This window comes from Chrysochloris asiatica, unplaced genomic scaffold, assembly GCF_000296735.1.
Source record: "Chrysochloris asiatica unplaced genomic scaffold, ChrAsi1.0 scaffold00003, whole genome shotgun sequence".
NCBI classification, from domain to species: Eukaryota; Metazoa; Chordata; class Mammalia; order Afrosoricida; family Chrysochloridae; genus Chrysochloris; species Chrysochloris asiatica.
The window spans coordinates 31,288,917-31,312,977 of record NW_006408521.1 but is presented as its reverse complement, the minus strand read 5'-3'; the positions used below and the strand labels follow the sequence as shown (position 1 = coordinate 31,312,977).

Here is a 24,061-nt window from a genome sequence, read left to right as displayed (position 1 = left end):
CATCCTGGCCTCCAAGGAGCACTCTGGCTGCACTTCTTCCAACACAGATCTATTGGTTCTATGGGTAGCCCATGGCACTTCCAATATTCTCCTCTAACACCACAACTCAAAAGCATCAGTTCTTTAACAGTCTTCCTTATTCTCTGTCCAGCTTTCGCATGCATATGAAGTGATTGAAAATACCATGGCTTGGGTCAGGAATACCTTATTAGGTTAAAAAAAATTTTTTTTGATCAGTAGAACAAAAAAGGTATTCATTCTATTATATAAACCCTAGTATCTGACAACTAGAAATACTGTGTAAGTCCCTAGGGGTACAGATGATTGACATGCTCAGGTGCTAACTTTAAAATGGTAGTTTGAGTCCACCAAAAGGCACCTCTGTGACACCATGGGATAAGCACTGGACTGCTAGCTGTAGGTCAGTGGTTCAGACTCACCAGCCACTCCTCGGAAACCCTATGTTATTGTTGTTGTTGTTAAGTGCCAAAGAGTCAGTTCTGACCCATAGCGAACCTGTGTAGAGTTTCCGAGAAGCAGCTAGTGAGCTTAAACCTTATAGTTCAAACCAACTGTGCACTGTAGCACATTAACCCACAACACCACACCAAGACTCCTCGGAAAGCCTGTACAGGGTCACTTTGAGTTGAAACCAACTGATGACACATAACAACAACTGCAACAACAAAGGCACCTTAGAAGAAAGACCTGGCAATCTACTTTAAAAAAAAAAAAAAAAAAATCAACCACTAAACACTGTGAAGCATAGTTCTACTCTGATAGTCAGTCCTAGGGCCATCAGGAATTAGTTCATGTCAACTGAGACATTAGATAATTTGCTACACAATAAGTTTATACATGAAGAAACAAAGAGAGTAGATCATCTTATTAAAAAATATAACCTCTCATAATTTAAATGGAAAATAAAACCTTATGGAGTTAGTTACTACTGCTGCCATAACAATGCCACCACAAATGTATGACTTTAAAAGCAGAAATTGATTTCCTCTCAGTTCCGTAGCCCAAAGTCCAAATCTGTTCTCAGCTGTGTTGGTTCCTTCCTTGGTTCCTTAGCAGTCCTCACATGGTATCTGTCTTGGCCTGTGTGAGTGCATATCTTTTTATCTGTGCTGCTCTTTCTAGAACTCTGAAGTGATTGGGTGTAGGATCCCCACACACACACTGGTGTGACCTTGCACTGAACAGTTGATTATATTAGGTTGCATTGTGGGTGATGGTTCCGTTCTACTCCATTAGATAAAAGGTCATTGCATGACTTTACATTATATCCACAGGTTTAGTGGTCAGGATTGCAAAGCATATGGGTTTTTGTTTTTTTTGGGGGAGGGGGGGACACAGTTTCAATGTATAAAATTATGCACCTATTAAACTATTAAAAATCAAACTAAAGGCATCCCAGGAGACTTCATTGTGCATGTGTTGCTGATGCCACCATGTAAAATGAATAGTTTGATTGTTTCTGGAAACCATTCTGATAATATGTACTAAGTTGTCAACTCCTTTGTACTCCTCCAGAATTGTGTTGGTCTTACTCAAAACTACCTCACAAATGTTGCATTGGGAATGTGGTTTAATTGTCCTTTTTTCTTTCAGCCCAAACCACTACAGCTGCTCCTTGCACAGCAAAAGATCTGAGCTTAACCTCACAGCTCAAGAAGTTGCAAGAAGCCATTGATCAGAGAACAAAGATAGAAATTGGGGACATTATCCGAATCAGAGGCTTTGTCCGCACATACAGAGAAGAGCGAGAAATCCATGCTACAGCGTATTGTAAGCACCAAATTTTGCTGCCAAATTGGTTGTTATTCTGGGTGTGTGTCCAGTAAACTCTTATTTTGCTAAAAGTTAAACTTCCAAAAAGTTCAAATAAGAAAATTCATTAAATGGGAGAAATTAGATTGTATAACATGCTTTCTTTAGACATGCAACACTTAATTTTATTTTGAAGAGAAATAGTTTTAATTTTGATAGAAAATAAATGATTCATAATACATTGCTAATTTTATTTTGGGTGACCTAGTAGAGTTTCTAAAGTTAGCAAGTGAATTTGGAATCCTAGAGTTTGAGATTTCCAAGTGCCCTGGTGTGTCGCTGCAGGATAAAGCACTGGACTGAAAGGTCGGTGGTTCATACTTAACCAGCCACTCCTTGGAAACCCATACAGGGTCCCTATGAGTTGCAACTGACTCGGTGGCACTTAAAAACAACAGTTCATTAGGATGACGCTTTCATATGATTCACCATGGTGAATGGAGGTTTCTTGAATACTGTTGAGTCTATTAACTTTGAAAGGATCAGCTGATCAATCAGAACTCTGAGAGCCCCACGTCATCTGAGTGATGTTTGCTGTACTTCGCTAGCTGGTTTTCTATTTGAAATGTCAAGGAAGGCCCCTGCTGTCCTCTAGAGGAACACATGAATAAATACGTGAATGTGCTTTCCCCAGTCCCAAACCACTCCCTGGAAAAGCCTTTGATGCTCAGGGGATCTAGTTTATCTCACAGGATGACTGGGAGCCATTTAGTGTGTCTAGACGGATGATCCTTGGCTCCTACCTAGACAAGATCCACCAAGTGTCCCATTTCCTGTCATTGTAGCAGCAATGTGAATATGGGTAATAACTGATTTTTGTGTACTTTCTGTGGCATCTGCCCTCCTCTCCATGGCTTATTAGATAAAGTGCATGATCCAGTGTGGAGCATTCAGATTTCACGGATGCTTGAGCTGCCGGAGATCTACAGAAAAGTCTATGACCAGCCTCTTCACAGCCCAGCACTTGAGAAAGAAGAGGCCCTCAGGTACGTTAGTTATGGCTTGCCATGGCTGAAAGTGTGACCACAGCAGTAGAGCCAGGTAATAGGAGCCCATATACTGGGGGCGGCCTGGGTTCAAATCCTGACTCATCGGCTTACTCACTTTTCTCATCTGCAAACTGAAGATAATAATGCAACAAACATTGTAGGATTATTGTGAGGAGAATTAGTGTGTATATAATTGGAGACCCTGAGGAAGTTGTAGCACAGAAAAATTATTTAAAGAAGTTGTGGCAGAAATATTTCCAAATTTCATGAAAACTCCAAACACACAGATCTAAAAGGTTCAACAAACTCCCAAGAAATATGAAGAAAACTACACCAAGGCACATAATATTAATAATAGTAGTTAACTGCCAAAAATGACACCAGAGGTTCTCAATCAGGGATGATTGTGCCCTGTCAGGGAACAGTTGGTAATGTCTGCAAAAATTTTTTTTCTTTGATTTTCATGGTTTGGGGATGCTATTAGCATATAGTGGGCAGAGGCCAATAATGTTGCTAAATATCCTGCAATTCACGGGACAGCCTCCAACAGCATAGAATTTGGTTGGTTATGTGCCGTGGAGTCGGTTCCGATTCATAGTAACCCTGTACAGAGTTTCTGAGGCTGTACATCTTTACAGGAGCAGAAAGCCTCACCTTTCTCCTGCAGAATAGCTGGTAGTTTCTAACTGCCAACCTCAAGAATAGTAGACCAATTCTTAACCATTATGCTACCAGAGCTCTTTCAACAAAGACTTATCCAGCCTAAAATTTCAGTAGTGCTGAGATTGAGGAAAACTGATGAGACACCATTATCACAATAATTAAAACCACTGCTAAAAAAATATCTGGAGCCCTGGTGTGGCGCTGTGGGTTAATGCGCCAGACTGCAAAGCTGTTTGAACTGTAGGTTACAGTTCAAGCTCACCAGCTGCTCCTCAGAAACCCAATACAGGGTCGCTATGGGTCAGAACCGACTAGATGGCACTTAACAACAACAACAAAGAAAAATCTTAAAATCATATTCTTGTTATGTGTTCTTTATTCCTGACAAATATGAAAAACAGGTGACACAGGAATGTGTGGCTTTTGTAACTCACTCACCAAATTTCAAAGCAGATGGAGCTGAGCCCCTAGAGTAGGAGTGGGGAACGTCTGTCTGGCCCGCCGGCCGTATATGGCCTGCAAAATCATTGGGTCTGGCCCTACCAAGGCCACCTCAGTTCCAGCCATCACATTGTTGTTGTTGTTAAGTACTGTGGAGTCGGTTCCAACTTTAGTGACCCTGCACAGGGTTTCCGAAGCTGTAAATCTTTACAGGAGCAGAAAACCTCATCTTTCTCCCGCGGAGCAGCTGATAGTTTTGAACTGCTTACCTTGAGGTTAGCAGCCCGACTCGTAGTGTACGCTACCAGAACCATCGCGTTGTTGTTGTGAAGTGCAGTCAAGTCAGTTCTGACCCATAGCGACCCTATATAGGGTTTCTGAGGAGTAGCTGGTGAGCTTGAATTGCTGACCTTACAGTTCAAATGGCTTTGCAGTCTGGTGCATTAATCCACAGTGCCACACCAGGAGCTATCACATTAGGGATGAGTGACTTAGATGTGTGACCAAATATAGCAGACTAATTTTTAAGTTGATAATGTTGTATGGCCCATGAATGATTTTGGCAGTGAAAGATTGCCCACCCATGCCTTAGAGGTTCAGTGGCCTGGACGATCAGAGCTATTTGGAGAGTAGCTTCCAGAATTCAAGACTGATCGATCACATCTTTGTGGGGAATTTTATAGCCCATTGTATGGAATTAGTGTAATGATTTGGTGTATTTCAAAGTATATCGCTTTGTGAGATAAGCACTGGACTACGAATCACAAGCTTGGCAGTTCAAGTTTACCAGCTGTTCCTTGAAAGGAATATTAGTCTTTCTTCTCTTGCAAAATTTTACAGCCTTGGAAACCCTATACAGTCGCTATGAGTTAGAGTCGACTCAAAGGCGCTTAACTACAGCAACATAGCTGGGCTACTTTTCCATTGTAAGTGCAACAGTAAATCAAAAAGTATTGCTTACAAAATCATAGAACTGTATTTTGTTAAAATTACCAGAATGTGAAGCTATTGTTTCTCAACATATTCTGTCTAGATCTATACACTTCCATCTCTCTAAACCTTCCCCAAAGAATTTGGTGCTCTTTGATTTATACCATGTCAAAAATGGCAGTTTGGCTTACTCGAGACATTCAAATTGTGTTTCTTTGAAATGTTCTTTGAGTTTGGGAAACAAACAGAAGCCTGAAGGGGCAAGATCAGAGCTATTGGGTGAATGAGGTAAGATTTCCTAGTGAAATCCTCATAGGCCAGCCCTTACTATCCTTGAAGAATGAGCTGCTGCATTGTTGTGGTGGAAAAAAACTCCATGTACAACTTTCCTGATGTTTTTCACCATGTACTTTTCAATTTTCTTTAAGCCCCCACAATTGTCCTTTGTACTTTGAAAAAAAGCTATCAAGATTACTTAACCCTTTGGAGTCCCCCAAAACGGTCACCATAACTTTCTGAGCTGACCTCTCTGCTTTGAATTGAACTGACCCAGCAGATCTCAGAAGCCACTGTTTTGCTTGCATCTTTTTTTTTTTGAAGACACCCTAACAAGACTAAGGTGCCCTGGTGTGATGCTATTGGATAAGTACTGGATTGCTGAACTGCAAGATTGGCTGTTCAAACCCACCAGTCGCTCCTTGGGAACCCTATGCAGGGTCACTATGAATCAGAACTGACTCTTCAGTACTTAACAGCAACAAGACTAAGACAAGTATACAACCGAGAGAGCTTGTCTGTAGCCATTCATGGATTACAGTGTATGTGTAAATTCATTTTGTTTGGAATAAACCTGTGCAGGTGTAAGGTGGAACCCTAGTAGCAATACTTTGGGGCTTGCACGAGTTTCCATCCAATCGAATCTGACTCATGACGACCCTGTGTGTATTAGAGTAGTACTGTGCTCCACAGGCTTCCCAGGGACTGATTCTCTGGAAGTAGATTGCCAGAGTGTTTTTCTGAGGTGCCCCTAGCCGGACTCAAACTGTAACCTTTCAGTTAGCAGCATCATCCAGGGACTCCGTTATGTTGGTGTTAAATACTGTCAGCCAGTTCTGATTCATAACCACCTGATACAGGGTTTCCAAGGAGCAGCTGGTAAGTTTGAACTACTTACCTTGTGATCAGCAGTCCAATGCTTATCCTACAGTGCCACATCAGGACCCCATTATAATTATGGTGGTGGTGGTCATTATGTGCCGTTGAGTCAGTTCTGATTCATAGTGACCCTGTATAGGGTTTTCTAGGTTGCAAATCTTTATGAGAGCAGAAAGCCTCATCTTTCTCCTGCAGAGCAGCTCGTAGATTCAAGCTGCTGACTTTTCAGTTAGCAGCCCAACATGAAACCCACTACACCAACAAGGTTTCTTCCACTGTTGTCTTTCAGGTGGTTCCAACTCATAGCAACCTTGTATGTGGTTTCCGAGACTTTTAAATCTTTGCAGAAGTAGAAAGCTTCATTTTTCTTCCATGGAGTGGCTGAAGGGCTTGAACCGCAGGTCTTGTGGTTCACAGTCCATTGCCCTTCCTAAGTATGTTGTTGTTGTAAAGTGCCATCCAGTCAGTTTCAACTCATAGCGACCCTTATAGGGTCTGTAAGAAACGGCTGGTGGGTTTGAACTGCCAACCTTACTGTTCAAATTAACCTTGAGGTCCAGCCCATTATCCTGTAGTGCCAAAACCAGGACTCCTGATCCTGTATAGTGCATGTTTAATTGTGAGTGCATTTTTATTATAAAAGTTTAAACATAATAACCATAAAAGGCAAGCTGTAGAATAGTATGTATAGTTCACTCTTGAGTATGAAGATAAGCCAGGAAGAATAAGAATGGATTTGCATTTGCTAGTGTATACATAGAAGAACTCTTGAGGTGATACAGAGAACCAGTAACAGTGGCTACTTAAGGGGGTGGGTACTGGAAGGATGAGGACAGGAAGGGAGAAGAAAGGAAACTTTTCATTGTGTACCTTTTGATTTTTTTCTAAGATGTGACTATACTACATATTTTTATATTCTATTAAAAAGTACCAATTGTCAACTTGTAAACAAAGTTTGCTATTTTCCATTTCGCCATCTCAAGTTCCATTTCCCAGAGGTTCCCACTGTTTATAACTTGATGTGTGTCCCATTGGACATTGTTTCTTCTTCTCTGCTTTACAAGTATAACTATCTGCCCATATAGCTTTTCTTTTTAAATGTCTTTTACTTTTTATTATGAATTAATCAGGGTTCACAGAGCACATCCTGGTGTGGCGCTGTGGGTTAATGCGCCAGACTGCAAAGCCATTTGAACTGCAAGGTTGGCGGTTCAAGCTCACCAGCTACTACTGCTCAGAAAGCCTATACAGGGTCGCTATGGGTCAGAATCGACTCGATGGCACTTCACAACAACGACATAGCAGTTTTATATTCAACAAGTCATATACTTGGTTTGAAAAACTTTTTATTGCAAATCAAGTAAAGGTTTCCAGAGCAGATCATCAGTTTTACATTCAGCACGTCATACACTTGGTTCCGTCTCAATGACTGCAGTCCTCCGTGTAACATCACTTACCCACTTCCTCCCTATGCTTCCTGTTTCCATCCCTTCTTCTTCCTCAACACTTCTGCCTTTTTTATCTTGAATGGTTGATCGTTCTGTGGTGTATACCTCACTGGTGGTGGTGTCCGTGTATATATCTGTCTACTACTTGTCGCCATATAGCTTGTGAGACATTCACTTTTTACAAAAGTGAGGCCATGCCCGGCTTACTTTTCTGCAAGTTGGCTGTCTTCCTTAATTGTCATGAATCTCTTTATTAGCTCATTTAGGTCAGCCTCATCCTTTTAAACAGCCATAAAATGTTCTCTGTATGAATGGCACCTTTCCTAAAAACAAGCCTGACCAGAGCATGCGCATTCTAGCTGAATTTCTGTTTTATGCACACATAAAGGAACAAAGGGGCTGGTTTTCTGCAGGGATTTTCATAACTTTCCCCTAACAGCAATCCAGGCACCCTGGACCTCACCAGCCTCACGCATTTGCTGAGTGAAAAAGCCAAAGAATTCCTCATGGAAAGCAGAGTGCAAACCTTTTACCAGCAGGAGTTGGAAATGGTGGAGTCTTTGATGACCCTCGCCAATCAGCCTGTGACTCACAGCGCCTGCTCTGACCTCGTAAGTGCTGCCTACTCACGTAAAGACTCGGGTCTCCTGCTCTGCACTGTCAGCTGATGGGTGTGGGTGGATGTGACTGCAGGGTGGACACTCACAGGCGTGGGCCCAGGATCAGGGCTTGTGGCTCTGGCACATGTCGTTTCTATTCTGGGAAGGTCACTGACCACAAGGAATGTGCAGTGAGAACGTACCTGCTCTTCCCCTCTTTACTTATATGAATTCATTAGCTTAATCTTGGGTGGGAAAAAAAATTAAAAGCCTAGGTTTTTAGTACTTAACTCTTAACTGTTCACTGAGATGGGTATTTAATCTCGGCAGGAGCTGATGAGGGGGAATAGACAGGAAGATATCATTATCGTTCTAAAATTACTTTATCAGTGAGCAAGCTTTTCTTGAACTTGAATCAAGGTTTTTAAATGTCTTACTATTACTTCTTCAGAATATGGTTTATCCATCCTGTTTTAGGAGTTGAAATAAAGACTTAGTTGTGTTTAGTAAGTAAAAATAAATAAAAATTTGCAAATTAAAATTTCAAGAAAACATTTCAAGTACAGGCACTCCCCAGAATGAGTTCTGTTTCAAAATCTGTCTTTAAGTCAAATTTGTAAGTCAGAACAGTCAGGTATGATTTGTATCTAGCATCAGTTAGTCTAGTGTTTACCGTATATACTATGCTATCTAGTAAGGAGCCCTGGTAGCATAATGAGTTATGAGTTGGGCTGCTAATCACAAGGTTAGCAGTTCAAATCTACCAGCCACTCCATGGGAGAAAGATGAGGCTTTCTGTTCCCATAAAGGTAAATCTATACAGGGTTGCTATATAGTGAACTTTCCTAAGAATAGAAAAGCATTAAAGAAACACTTCCAGGTTCACTAAAACATCTTTAACATAATAACACAATAATCATAGTCAGGTTTTGATGTGCATTGTAAAATAATGCCTGTTGTTACAAGCCATTATGTATGTACCTTGAATTTTTAATATAATAGGCTTTGGTGGGGGAGGCTTGCTTTACAACTGGGTTGTACACTGTAAGTCAGAATATCGTAACTGGCGACTGCTTGTAGGGTTTTAATCTGTCCCTGATTTTCATCACTAGTGTTACAGGTTAACTTAAAATTGTTTTGTGTTGTATTTATTTACTTGGGATTAAAAATTGTTCAAGACTTTGGTTTTAGCTTTTCCCTTTCAATGCCATTCATTAGATGTTTTCTTCTTGTAACCCAGCTCCTATTCATTCATTCATTTCTTTATTTTATTCTGCCAGGAATAGTCTCAGTTTAAATGACACCTCTTGCTCTTCCTGACATCTGTTTTAATAGCCACTTGAGCCGTCACTGTGTATCATGCTAGTTTCCTACTTCGTGGTGTCACTGGGACTTCCTTGTTGGCCTGCCTGTTCTGCCACCAGAACTTAAGCTCTAGGAGAGCAGAGGATTTATCTGTCATGTTTGCTTTTTACTGAGTGCCTAGAACAGGGCTGATATCAATTAGAGTCTCAATAGAATTCCTTCTTGAATGAAGGAGTGAATGGTTTTTAGAAGTTCAAATGATTTTAGGAACCATCGAGTGCATGTTAATGATGATGGTTGCATACAACATGATGAGTGTAACCTACCTGAATCGGGTGTTGGTTCAATGTAAAAAATGTTGGATTGGCAATGTATATATTTACCACAATTTTTAAAGAGTCAGATGGTTCTAGAAACTATATAGTTCAAAGTCAGGTGTCTTTCCATCCTCCCTTCCCTTTGAGACAAGCACCCTTACTAATCTCTGGAATATCCTGTTGTAGAATGACCATCTGAGCTTCTAAAACAATTCTCAGTATCCTCTACTTCTGAACACAAATGACAGTTTGCTAGACATAAATCTATGTGCATTTTCTCATTGAACAGTATACTTTATAGACCCATTCATATCAGTGCATATAGCTTCATCACTATATAGTAATCTTTTGTTGACATGTATCATAATTGATTTTAACCAATCTCACCATTGCTGAACTGTTTAGATGTTTTCCAGTCCTTTGTCATTACCACCAGGGCTCGTCTGCATACCTTTGTTAGGGAACGTAAGTTGTTCTTCATGATTCTGGTAGAACAGATATTGAATCACCAAACCAACTTCCTGGGACCGCCATCATTGCGTCTCGGTTTTGTGAACGCACATAATTACCTCTTCCTGGCAACAGGCTGTGTGGTCGGTGACCCACAGTTTCGTACCCAGAGATGAGGGATAGCGTTTCAGGAAACACCCGAAGCAGAGGGTCACGGCTGGGCATTTTATTCTCTCCCAGGTTGCTTCCAAACAGTTGCAGTCCTCCAGCTGTCCGTTGACAGCAAGATTGACCTTCTCCACATTTAATCATTTAGAGGCAGCTCACTGCCAAATTGGCCTCCCAGGTCTGCTGATTACTCCATCCGCATGTTGAGAAGGAAGCGAAAGCTTAGTGGAGACAACATTCTCTTGTGAGACCAGCTCCTTTTCCTGTGACATTTGTCACAATGAAGTAGAGAAAATAGTCGTCTGTTCAGAACGATCCATGGACAAATTTTGGCCTGATACCTTTAAAAAAAAGCTTTTAGAACAGAGCCTATAAATTTAAAAAGGAATGAATTTGGCACTGTATATGTTTGCCTTTGGAAACTACTTCTCAATCAATTATGAATTATTCCCTCACATTGTCCCAGTGGGGAGGTCAGTATCATGACATAAGATTCTGCTAATGGAGCCCAAGAACAATCAAGATGCTTTACAGTGGTGATGGAATCCTAGATCCTGGGCATTCTCTTTTGTCATGCTGACACGAGCATAACAAAGAATAAGGGGCCAGTGTTGTCATTTGGAGGCAGGGGGAGAGTGAACTTGAATGTGAACCTCCTTTCTTTTTTTTCCACCGTGGCCTTGCTTAGCAAGTCCAGAAACATGATAAGCTGAACTTGCAAAGCCATTGTTTCTGTGACAGCTGGATGGATGTGGAGTTTGTTTGGGAACGAAGACTATATATACTTGAGACATCCACCCAGTTCCTGACCTAAGACCAAGAGGCTCAGTCAGGCTCAGCAGGTTCAGCCTGTAGCTGCCTTTCCCTCTGTGCAGTTTCAGTTTCCTGACTCACATGAGTCTGTCATTGCTCTGTCGAAAGACCAGAAGGACACAAATCCCATTTCAGTTCAGGAAAAGCTGCTGCTTAGATGAGAAGATTGAAGGCTTGCCTCTGAGACTGTGGTCTTCATAACAAGGCCCGGAAAGCCAAGGTCAGCTGAGGCCAATGTGTTGTGGAGAGGAAGGTTCACATTATTGTTGGTATTTACAGAGAGCCTTCTCTGCTGAGCCCTCCCTGTTCACAGCTCGGCCTGTGCTTTTTTAATTCCCCAGGCCTAGCGTGCTCTTCTTGCTCATGTCTTTGTGAAATCTGAGAGGAGGATCAGGCTTTTTGTACGGTCTGCAGATAACCAAGGGTCTTTGTGTGTATGTCCTTTATTGACTTTGAGTTGTTGTTGTTAAGTGCTGGCGAGTTGATTCTGACCCATAGTGACCCTGAATAGGGTTTCCAAGGAGCAGCTGGTGAGCTTGAACCACTGACCTTGCAGTTTAAATGGCTTTACAGCCTGGCGCATTAGCTCACAGTGCCACACCAGTGCTTTGAGTAGGGCTTGTCTATATCCGAGTCCTTGAGCTAATTAGGAGTGACATTTGTAAATGCTAAAAAGTACATATTTATAATTTGATTTAATAAAAAGGACAAGCAATGTATTTCATTAATTCAGTTCTTTGAGCTTAAACCTGTATAAGATTTTATGGCTGAAATTGTCAAATCTTGTTTAGGTCACTTAGGTAAGAAGACTGAACCAGGTGCTCTGGGATTGATCAAAATGTAGGTGTCATTTAGGAAAAGTTTACTTTTTTCATGGCCTGAAGGGAACCTCCAACTGAAAAACAAGAACAAACACAACTCAGCATAGATTGGTGAATGTAGTAGTAGCCATGGCACTGCTGAATTTTTTTTTTCAGGTAGTATAATTTAACAAGTATTGAATGTCTAGTGCTTTTTTGGAGTCCTGGTGTGGCGCTGTGGGCTAATGCATCAGACTGCAAAGTCATTTGAACTGCAAGGTCGGTGGTTCAAGCTCACCAGATGTTCCTTGGAAACCCGATACAGGGTTGCTATGGATCGGAATCGACTCCACGGCACTTAACAACAACAAGTGCTTTTTTAAGGATCTCTGATAGTGCAGTGATTACGAATCAGGCTGTGAACCTCAAGGTCAGCAGTTTGAAACTACCAGCTGTTCCATGGGAGAAAGATGAGGCTTTCTGTTCCCATAAAGATTTACAGCCTCAGAAACCCTGTACAGGGTTGCTATGAGTCAGAACCAACTCCACGGCACATAACAACAAATGCTTTTTTAGGAGTTGCAGACACAGTTGATATATTGCACTGGATTTGGAGTGGTCTCATCCTAGATCTAAGCAATATACTAAGAATGAGAGGCCACTTGCTAAGGAAGACTTCTAGCCCTCTGATGGACCCTCTATTTCTCCACAATGTTAAATGTTGTTGTTTTAAAATACATTGTCCATCTTCCCCCATTAATCTGTAAATATCAAGAGAGTAGACACCCAGACCATCTTCCTAACCTACTCTTTTTATTCCTAGTCCATGACTTTGCGTTGCTCGTAGTAAACCAAATGAAAACAAACCAAAATATTGCCATCAAGTTGATGGCGATTTATAGGGATCCTATAGGACAGGACCCGACTCGATGGCACTCAACAACAACAACAACATAGGACAGAGTAGAACTGCCCCACAGGGTTCCCATGGTTGTAATCTTTAAGGAGGTAGACTCCCACATCTTTCTTCCATGGGTCAGCTGGGTGTGAACCTCACTCTTTCATTTAGCAGTCATATATTTTAATCACTGTACCACCAGGGTTCTTTGCTCACAGTACATGCTGAGTATGACTGGAAGGATTGCCACTGGGCTGATAACCACAAGGTTGGTGGTTCAAAACTACCAGCCCCTCCTCAGGAAAAGACAATGTTGTGTGTTCCCATCAAGTCTTACAGCTTCAGAAACTCTCTATAGGGTGGCTGTGAGTCAGCATTGACTCAATGACAGTGGATGTTTGAAGGCATGAAAGAACTGTTTTACATAAACCCTCTAGAAGGTGTATTGGAAGCCAGAAAAAAATTCTTGATGGTTTTCAAAGAGGAAATTATAGGTCTAAGACACAGGCTGTTGAACTAGATTATAATCTTGGTTCCATATAACCTTGAATAAGTTACTTAACCTGTCTGTGCTTCAGTTTCCTTATTAGCCAAAAGGAGATGACATCATAAGACTCTCTTGAGGAATCAATGAAATAATGCATATAAAATACCCTCCAAATTATCTGGCCTTTGTTGTTGTTAAGTGCCATCAAGTTGGTTCTGACTCATAGCAACCCTGTATAGGGTATCTGAGACACACCAGTGCTTATCCTACAGCACCAAGCCAACACTTTAGTCTTTAGAAAGTACTTAATAATATCATGATAATTATAATGATGATTCCAAGAATAAATAGGAGAATATGATTTCTTAATTATTGACATGTCCAAAAGACATCTGTTGTTGTTAAGTGCCATTGAGACGGTTCTGACTTATAGCAACCCAAGGGTCATTTTTAATGGCATTGTCATTGTATATGAGGCGGTGGTGTTCCAGGGGTAGAGTTTTCACCTTCCATGTGGGAGAGCCGGGTTCAGTTCCCAGCCAGTGCTCCTCATGCACAGCCACTTCCCATCTATTAGCCCAGGCTGGTGGGTTGCTGTGATGTCAAACAGGTTTCAGTGGAGCGTCCCGAGTGCTACAACTAGGAAGAGAGTCCTAGAGATCTCCTTCTGAAACTCAGCCAGTGAAAACCTTATGGCTCCCATCTCTATGACTTGCAACAGATCATAGGCGTAGAGCAAGGTTGGCAGCATTTTGTTGCCATGCGTTGGGGCCAACTCGAGAGCAACAACAGTAATCATGTATCAGTCACTGCTAGTTAGTTTCCAAAATTTCTATCTCAGTAAGAAAGTAAACTCAATTCTTAGGATTGGTATGTGAAACTAATTTAGGAAGGCAAATCTTCTTGGAATGTCAAAGACTAAGTAATTGTTGCTTGAATGTATTGGGTTGATTGTGCTTCTCCTAAGTAAGAGCACTCATGTATAAAATGAAAAGTAGCTTTACTTTAGCCCCCTTAAATCAAAAGATGTGTGGTTGAGGATTACTAAGGGAGGTGTTTATTTAAGCACACCCACATAGCTTGTCTGCCTGTGGGAGTCGTTGAGTATTTATCTGCGTTATTCTCTGTACGGAGAATGGGTGCATGCTTGACCTGGAATGTTTGTCAACTTTGAGGTCACAGTGCTCTGACGATCGGGTTCTCCAGCTTGCTCTGTTACGGAAAAACGTAGATAATTAACTTAATTAAGAGTATTAGACTGTCATCTTCAGCCCAGAAACCTGTCTGCACGATGTCACCAGGATCTGTTAGATTAATAGGCTGCCTATTTGGGAGACCTCATCTAAAAATGTGTTTATTTAGCAATAGGATTATCAACACTGAAGGTTCTTTCCTTTCCCTGCCTCTTTAAGAAAGTGTCATCAACACATCTTACCCCACTCTTTGTCAGCATCTCTGGGTACTTCCCTTGTTGTTGTGTTGTTGTTGAGTGCCATCGAGTCGGGTCCGACCCATAGCGACCCTGTACAGGGTCTCCGAGGGTGTAAATCTTTACGGGAGTAGAAAGCCTCATCTTTCTCCCGCGGAGCGGCTGGTAGTTTCGAACCGCTGACCTTAAGGTTCGCAGTCCGATTCGTAACCACTATGCTACCACTATGCTACCAGAGCTCCCTAGACAGTCTTAATTAACCTTCTTGGAAAAGAGCACTTTGCCTTCAGACACTTTGGGGGGCACTTTGCCACATTTGAAGCTCTATTCTTTATGATAACCCTGACAAATTTCTTTCACATTAAAAATGGATCTGCATCTTATACAATAATTGTTTTGTCACCATTTTGATGGTGTTGATGCTTTGAGAATGAACTGAAAATACCCCATGGAATAACAAGGATGCAGTGTTTCTACTTGGGTACTGGTTTCCATTCATTTCAGATTCTTTATTGGTTGCCCACTATGGCGCCCCTGGGAAGAGGTGACTGGGATGAAATTCAAAGTGCCTGATCAGGAAACACACAGTTGAGTTGACCATGCTGGACATAGCTAGTGACCTAGCTTCCTTCATATGTCCACTGAAGGCCATGTTGGGAATAAGAAATAAGTTGATGTGACGCCTCTTTGAGCAAACCCATCTCTCAGAGAAGAAACACTGAAAGTGAGGAGACAGGAAACTGATCTCAGCAGAGGCTTTCTGTGTGGTGGTCTTTGCTTCATTCCACGCCTTCTTTCCTCTGTCAGCTTTACAGCTGTGTGCCTCCATCATTCTCTATTTCAAACAAGATTTGGCACTGACTTAACTCCCAGATTGTTTCGATGTGTGTAAAATGATTTTAAGTGCTTAGGAAGAGGTTGTAGATAGCCAGAATTTAAAGGAAGAAAGGAGGTCCCATGTATACTGTGTTTGTTGTTACTATATGCTGCCCTAGAGTCAACCCCATATGTGGTCACATGAAACACTACACAGTCCTGCACCATCCCATCATCATTTATAGATCAGACCATTGTGATCCATAAAGTTTTCATTGGCCAATTTTCCAAAATAGATCTCCAGCCCTTTTCTCTGTTAGCTCTGCTTAGACCTATTCAACACACAAGCCACCACTGACAGGTCATGAGGTACACTGACCAAGATTTGGATCCATGTCTTCCATCTGGAAGGCAAGAAATCTACCATTGAGTCACCAACAACCTCAGTGTTAGAGTTTGAATTTGAAACAAAATAAAAGATTGCATAACAGAAAGGGTAGCTTTTTGGTTATGGATTCCATATCACAGACTTCAACAGGAAAATCACTACTAAAGTTGTGGAACAATTATCAAGTAGGATTCTTCTGGAACAAACTTCTGACCCCTTATAACACCATCCTTGCTAGGCCTAAGCATATCTCAACCTTTTTGCCTCAGCAGATGAAAAGCCTACCAGGCAAATTCCTAAACCAGTTGGTCTAGGGAGTTATTCTCAGATTCTGTAAAGTGGGACTCTTAGTCTTACTTCCTTCCGTGTTTTTCTTTGTTTTTCCTCTTCCAACAGGCGGATGTCAAGAATGATACCACTTCCAAGGCAATTCATAGTATATTTAAGAACGCGATACAGCTGCTTCAGGAAAAGGGACTCGTTTTCCAGAAAGAAGGTGGTTTTGATGATCTCTACTATGTAAGAGACCTGCAACTTGTTTCTTTTGTCTTCATAGCTCCCGTTACAAGTATATTATTCATAGTATCAATTGTTTGCAAAAAATTCAGTAAGGAGGGATATAAAGTAAGAAGCAAAAGCTGCCCTCATCTTTCTTAAAGTACTTTCAATGGTGTAGCCATCTAAGCATTGATCTAGACATTTATTTACAAATGTACATATCCAATACATGCTCCAATGACTTTATTGTTTTTATATGTTCCTGCTCTAAGTCCAGCCTCAACCTATTGACATTTTGGGTCTGTTGCATCTTTGTTGTGGGGGGCTGCCCTGTGCATTGTAGGATGTTTCGCAACATCCTTGACTTTTACCTTTGAGATGCCAGTTGTTGTTAAGTGCTGTCAGTTCTGACTTATAGAGACCTTGTCTGGGGTTGCCAAAGAGTGGCTGGTGAGTTTGAACTGCTAACCTTGAAGTTCAAACCTACCTTGCAGACCAGCACATTAACCCTCAGCGCCACCCCAGGACTCCATGAGGTGCCAGTAGCATCTCCCAGTTGTGATAACCAAACATGTCTCCAGACATTGACAAGTGTTCCCTGGGGCAGCTGAGAACTACTGCTCTAAATAATGCTTTGCAACTTATTTTGTGCCCAAATATTACACAATGGGTCTTTATATGTTGGAACTTATAAATATACCTCTCTCTTTTTTTAAATCCCTACCTAGCATTTCATATTATCAATATTTGCCAGTGCTTTTTAGCAATTCCTATCTGGATAGACATTTGTTTCCAACTTTTTGCTGTCACATATACTGTAGCTTGGTTGTTTTGGCACAAACATCTTAGTGAACTTATGTAAATACTTCTGTAAGGGAGAAAAGGAGGAATTATTGGGTCAAAGGATATATACATTCTGGTCAGCAAAGCCTGATTGGTCTCCCAAGAGGCTATTCCAGTTGGCATTCCCACTAGGAGTACAAGTGCTTGTTTTCCTTATATTTTAGGGGGAAAGTTCATCTCTCAGTCCAACTCATGGCAAGCCCTAGTGTGTCAGAGGGAAGTGTGCTCCACAGTCTTCAGTGGCTGATTCCTCACAAGTCGATTGTCAGGCTTTTCCTCAGGCTTCTCAGGGTTGACTCGAACCTCCACCTTTCTGCTGTCAGTGAGTGCACATTCATCACCCAGGGACTCCTCTCCTCCCACTGGAAAACAATCCCCCTGCCATCGAGTCAGTTCCCTCTGAGACTGACTCTTTAGGACAGAGTAGAACTGCCCCACAGGGTTTCCCAGGTGGTAAATCTTCACAGAAGCAGACTGCCACATTTTTCTCCCACTGAGTGGGCAGTGGGTCAAGCTGCTGACATTTTGGTAAGCAGCTCAGTGCTTAATCTCTGTGCCACCAGAGCCCTTCACCTTTTGCTAAGGAAACCAGACCCTCTGCTGTCTCACTGCAGACCTTTGATATGGGCAGACCCAGGTGGACCCCTGATGTCAGTGGCATTTAACTGTGATTCTTCTAGTGGCTGATCTGAGCTCTGAGGCATCCCAAAAGTCCTACCACTGAGGGGACAGAAGCCTTCGTCACAGGACAGTTTCCTGAGTTGCATGAGCAACTCCCTAGTTCAGGGTGTTAAATATTATTTGGATCCATTTTGAAAAGGGCATTCTAATTTGTGTCAGGGCTAAGAGCCACTCCTCTCCTTCCAGGATGGGACAGGCCTCCTATAAGGTTGCAGAAGCTTCCTTCATGAACCTCCCCACCCCCACGCCTCCCCAGCCTCTAGACAACCTCCTTCCTGGTGTGTAGAGGGGAACTCTTCCTGAGGAGCAGCAGGCCAGGGCCAAGGTGTGGCAGGGCTGGGGCACTTCCTCCTGTGAATCATTATGACTTGAAATGGGCTGATCTGGCCCGAGTTTTCTTCCCTGGACTCACTCAGCCAGTCTCTGAGTTCACACTTCCCCTTCCACCTCATTGGCTGGCTTCAGGGAAATTGTTATCCAATATTATCAGTACTTCTTTTTATATAATGCCTTCCAGCTTTCACACACATTGCTTTATTTAATCTTCATAATGACCTTGTGAGTTGAGAGAAGACCGGCATTATCAAATTCTGGTCAGACAAGCCTTCCTAGGCTGCTTCTACGTGGAAGCTTCCAGCTGTGCTTGCAGCCTCTTTCTTCCTCTCTTCCTTCTTCCCTCCCTCCCGTTCTGTTTTGATTTTTTTCCTTTTTATTAGATTGACCATTGAATGTGAAGGTGAGACCCATTTATTGCTCCATCCCTCTTACCTGAGCTGGGTAAGAAAGGAACTACGTTATGCTGCCTTTGAGACCAAAATGTGTTTTCAGAGGATAAGCTGTTTACTCTCTTCTCTCTTGGTAGCATCTCCTAACCTTTTAATTTTCACTTTCACCATGGCTAGGAGAAGGAGGAAAAGCAGTGAAACCTAAGACAGGTGTCAGAGACCAGAGGAAGGAGTCCCTGGGGTGGATAGTAAGACTTTGATCATTGTGACTCCCTCAAAAATATATCTATTTAGATAAACAATAAAAAGAACATTTTGATGAATTTGTTAAGAACGTTAAAGAAGGTTGCGCCACATAAGTGCAGAATTCCTGTCTTCTCTACATCATAGGCCCAGTAAACTAGTTCCAGGTTGTACCTCTGGGCCAATTGCAGAGCAGTGAGCTGTTTAGGAACAGAACTGGTTTGGCAATATGCCAAGTATTGAAAACTGCCTCTTTGGTGTGGGAAGGATGATGATGATCATGAAATCTTTACAAACTCTCCTACGTACTAATTTGGGAGTCTGGATGACACAACGTCTGTTACTTAAGGATGCTTTTTCTCTCTGGCCTGTTTTTCCTATTTAGGTAACTAGAGAAGACAAAGAACTACACAGAAAGATCCACCGTATCATTCAAGAAGACTGCCAGAAACCAAATCGTAAGCAGTGATAACATATACCTGGACATAGGGCACAGGATGGAGAACTGGAGACCCTGGGCTTTTTCCACTAATGACTTGTGGTGGGCTGTGATGCTCAAGGCACTTGCCCTCTCTGGGCCTCTGTTTCTCCCTCTCTGGCATGAGTGTTGGGTTAGCATAGTTGTTCTGAATTTGGCTGCACATAAGATTCAGCTGTGGAGCTTTTTAAACACACAAGTGTCCAGGTGAGCTTTCTAGGTAATTTTCATACAATGTGATAAGCCACGAAGCTTGGACTTTTTGATGTCCTTCTGGTTCTCATATTCTGTCTGACTTTCCAGTTCACTCTTACTTGTCTTTGAATCCAAAGCTAACATTTTCTTCTCTTGTAAAATCAAGGCCCTTCAGTGTTGAAAGGAATGATTCTTGGATTTAGGATTTGTGAACAGTTTGAGTTCAGCCATCTTGGAAACTGATGGCAAACAGTTTTAATGGAGTATGTCAGCCCCTAGTGGTTAGAAACTCAAACTGTAGATAGTGTGACAGAAACATTATGATCACAACTACCAGCTGTTCCGCGGGAGAGAGATGAGGCTTTCTGCTCCTGAAAAGATTTACAGCCTCAGAAACCCTATGCAGGGTCGCCGCGACGGCACTTAACAACAACAACAAAGTTAGAAACAGTGTGATAATCAGGGCTCCAACTAATTCTACTCCCTGCTGAGAATTGGCCTTTCCACTCCAGATACACTGAATCCAAACCTACAGCTGAACAAGATCCTCAGATCACCCTGCAGATTTCAAAGAATCACCTGAGGAACTTGTTAAACTGTAGATTCTGATTCAGCATATCTGGGTTGGAAAAGCAAATTCTCAGCAGGGGGCAAACTGGGGAAAAAAACAAGTTTGGAGCCAAAACATTATTTTTATTTTTAGATACTTATGTAAACTAGTTAGTCTTAGAGGTGACTTTTCAAACACTACTTTTTGTATTCATATGCTAGCAATAAATGTTGTTCTGTGTCAACAAATGATGCTAGAAGCAAGTAGAAAGTGTTGGAATGACTACAGTCTCCTGATCCTGGTAGGTTTCACTCTGGTGAAGGTCCATCTCCAATCCTCATAACTGGGATCTGGGGTCTGGGCTCACTCCAGGCTTGGTCAGCGTGGAGCAGGGCCAGGTCTCCAGCCCTGGCATTTATGGTCTACAACCTTATTCAGTCTTCCAAACCCAACAAGGTCGGATCCTAGGGTGGTGTGATAACAGGTCTCAAAATAAACTTGAAGCAATCTTTTATTTCAGTGCGAGGATTTCTAACTGTACATTGGTTCATTCAAACAGGATCAAGTACCTGGGGAAGGACCATCCACTACAATTGCTTGTTTGTTTGCTTTAATTTTATTGTGTTTTAGTGAAAGTTTACCCAACAGATTGGGTTCCCACTGAATAGCTCTATACAGATTGTTTTGTGAAGTTGGTTATCACTTTCCCAAGGTGTCAGCATCATCATGATTTCCATTTTGTTTGTTCTGTTTCCACTGAGCTAGCTTCCCTGCCCCTCTTTGTCTTCTTGTCTCTGTTTCTTGGTAAACGTTGATTTCTTATGGGAACACATTCCTCTGAGGTGATGGTGGTGGTCGTTGAGTAGGTTCCAACTTATAATGCCCCTGTAAAGGATTTCTGAGACTGTAAATTTTTATGGGAGCAGAAAGCCTCACATTTCTCATTTGGAGTGGCATAACCCACTACACTGCCAGAGCTCCTTTCAAAGGTGATATTGTTTATTTTATTAGCCAATCTGTTATCTGGCTGAAAGGAGACCTCCAGTTAAAAGGGCATCTTAGGGCAAAAGTCTCAGAGGTTCCTGAGCTCTCTATTAGTACAATAAGTCTTGTCTTTCTTAGGAATTTGAATTTTGTTTTATATTTTTCTCCCAAATAATATGTGAGCTTCTGTTGTCTCTGGTCAGAAGAATCAACGGTGGTAGCCAGGCAATATCTAGTTCTTCTGGTCTCAGGTCAGAAGAGGCCATTTGTGTGAATATCTGCCACAATTTAGCAGTAAAATGTGGGGTTCCTCAGCCAAGAAGGGAGAGAGGTGCCCAGGTCCCTGCCTGGGATTCTTACTTGATCTGCATTAGGATTGGAATTAATTGACATAGATTAGGAATTGGTAAAGTAAATGAACAGAATTCACACCTCATCTTTTTGAGAGAAACAGGAGTTCTGGTGTGGCACTGCAAGATAATGCACGAGACCACAAGGTCAGTTTGAACCGCAGGGGTCAGCAGTTCAAACCCACTAGCTGCTCCTCAGAAACCCTGAACATGGTCACTATGATATGACAGCACTTAACAACAGTAACAGCCTGTGTGTCCAGAGAGACCGTGAACGTGGCAGGTTATGTATCTACAGCTAATGAACCCTGGAGAGTGTTTGGTAAGTGGACAGACTCTGCCTCACTGTCCATCAGGGGGATCTGCCTCTGAAAGCCGTGAGCCAGTCACCCCAAGCTGAAACTCTCAGGAGCTGATTTGGAATAGAATTAACTGAGACTCAGGCCTGTAAAAATACCTTCTAGAGTCTCTTGGAATCTCCTGCTACCACTCCTTTTCATAGGAAACATCTATGGCATTAGAAAAATTGTTTTGAATAATAATATATATACACAGTGAAAACTCAAATAGTGCCAAAGTCCACAAAGAAATGGCAAAGTTCTTCCCAACACTGAACCCAGGCTCTATGCTCCCCTCTCCAGAGGCAGTGGTTAGTACTAGTTTCTTGCCTACCCTTCTAAGATATTTTACTCATCTATAAGGATCATGACAACTAAGAACAACATTGCAAAGTATGAGTATTCCAGAACACTTAATTGTGCTCTTGAGGAATCTGTACCTGGACCAAGAGTCAGTTGTTCGAATAGAACATGGGTGGGAACATTGAATGGTTTAAAATTAAGAAAGTGTGCAACAGGGTTGTAGTCTTTCACCATACTTAGTCAATCTGTATGCTGAGCAAATAATTCAAGAAGCTGGGTTATATGGAGAAAAACGTGGCATCAGGATTGGAGGAAGACTCATTAACAACCTGTAATATGCAGATGATACAGCCTTGCTTGCTGAAAGTGAAGAGGACTTAAAAAATATTTACTGATGAAGATCAAAGACCACAGCCTTCGGTATGGATTGCATCTCAATATAAAGAAAACAAAAATCCTCACCACTGGACCAATAAACAACAGTCTTAGCAATGGAGAAAAAAGATTGAAGTTGTCAAGGACTTCGTTCTTCTTGGATCAACTATCAACAATCATGGAAGCAGCAGTCAAGAGATCAGACGACGTATTGCATTAAGCAAATCTGCTGCACAAGACCTTTTTAAAGTGTTGAAGAGCAAAGATGTCAGCTTGAGGACTAAGGTGCACCTGACCCAAGCCATGATATTTTCAGTAACATCATGTGCATGTGAAAGCTGTACAGTGAATAAGGAAGACCATAGAAGAATTGATGCTTTTGAGTTACAGTGTTGGAGGAGAATATTGAAAGTGCCACGGGCTGCGAAGTACAGCCAGAGTGCTCCTTGGAGGCCAAAATGGCCAAACTTTGTCTCTCATACTTCAGACATATTATCAAGAGGGACCAGTAGCTGGAGAAGGATATCATGTTTGGTAAGGTGGAGGGTCAGAGAAAAAGAGGAAGACCCCCAGTGAGATGGATTGGCAAAGTGGCAGCATCAATGGGCTCAAGCATAGCAACAGTAGTTGGCCCAGGATTGAGCAGTGTTTTGTTCTGTTGTGCATAGGGTCACTATGAGTCGGTACCTCCTCGATAGCACCTAACAACAACAACAACATAAGTATACTTGGAGTCCTGGTATGGCATTTTGGGTTAATTTGCCGGAGTGGTAAGTCATTTGGAACTGCAAGGTCAGCTATTCAAGCTCCCCAGGTGCTCCTAGGAAACCCTGTGCAGGGTCGCTATGTATCGAAACCGACTTGACGGCACTTAACAACAACAGCGACATAAGTATACTTGTATAGATTTACTTTTAAAAAAAAACAATAAAACTTAGTATACAGTGTTCCACATTTTGTTATTTTTAATCCAATATTGACTTCTAAAGGTTATTGGACACCTACCAAGAATTGCTGTCCAGTTGACTGCATGTCTAGTTGACTGCAAATCTTGGTAGGTGTCAAATAACCTACTAAGAGTTGACTCATGGCCCAGTGTCTAAACCTTTCTCTGTAGAGTCTCCAATGGCGGATTTTTCAGAAGTAGATCACCAAGCCTTTTTTCTGAGGCACCATTAGGTAAATCAAACTTCTGTCCTTTCAGGTAGCAATCAACTACATTGTTGTTGTTGTTAGGTGCCACCGGGGTGGTACTGACTCATAGCAACCCTATTTACAATAAACAAAACACTGCCTGGTCCTGGGCCAACTTCACAATTGTTGCCATGCTTGAGCCCATTGATGCTGCCACTTTGCCAGTCCATCTCGCTTGTGATCTTTCTCCTTTTCTCTGACCCTCCATCTTGCCAAACATGATATCCTTCTCCAGTGACTGGTCCCTCCTGACAATATGTCTGAAGTATGAGAGATGAAGTTTAGCCATCCTGGCCTCCAAGGAGCACTCTGGCTGCACTTCTTCCAACACAGATATGTTGGTTCTATTGGCAGCCTATGGCACTTTCAATATTC

General features: G+C 42.0%; 1 protein-coding gene across 1 annotated transcript in view; it reads left to right on the top strand.

Moving 5' to 3' along the window:
- Positions 1-24,061, top strand: part of OBFC1 (oligonucleotide/oligosaccharide-binding fold containing 1) — a 51,243-nt gene that overhangs the window by 20,896 nt on the left and 6,286 nt on the right. The window contains exons 4-9 of the mRNA XM_006831478.1: positions 1,630-1,791; positions 2,696-2,819; positions 6,212-6,214; positions 7,899-8,070; positions 16,326-16,448; positions 19,305-19,377. Of these exons, the coding sequence (XP_006831541.1) occupies positions 1,630-1,791; positions 2,696-2,819; positions 6,212-6,214; positions 7,899-8,070; positions 16,326-16,448; positions 19,305-19,377 (657 nt within the window). The remainder of the gene's footprint in view (positions 1-1,629; positions 1,792-2,695; positions 2,820-6,211; positions 6,215-7,898; positions 8,071-16,325; positions 16,449-19,304; positions 19,378-24,061) is intronic.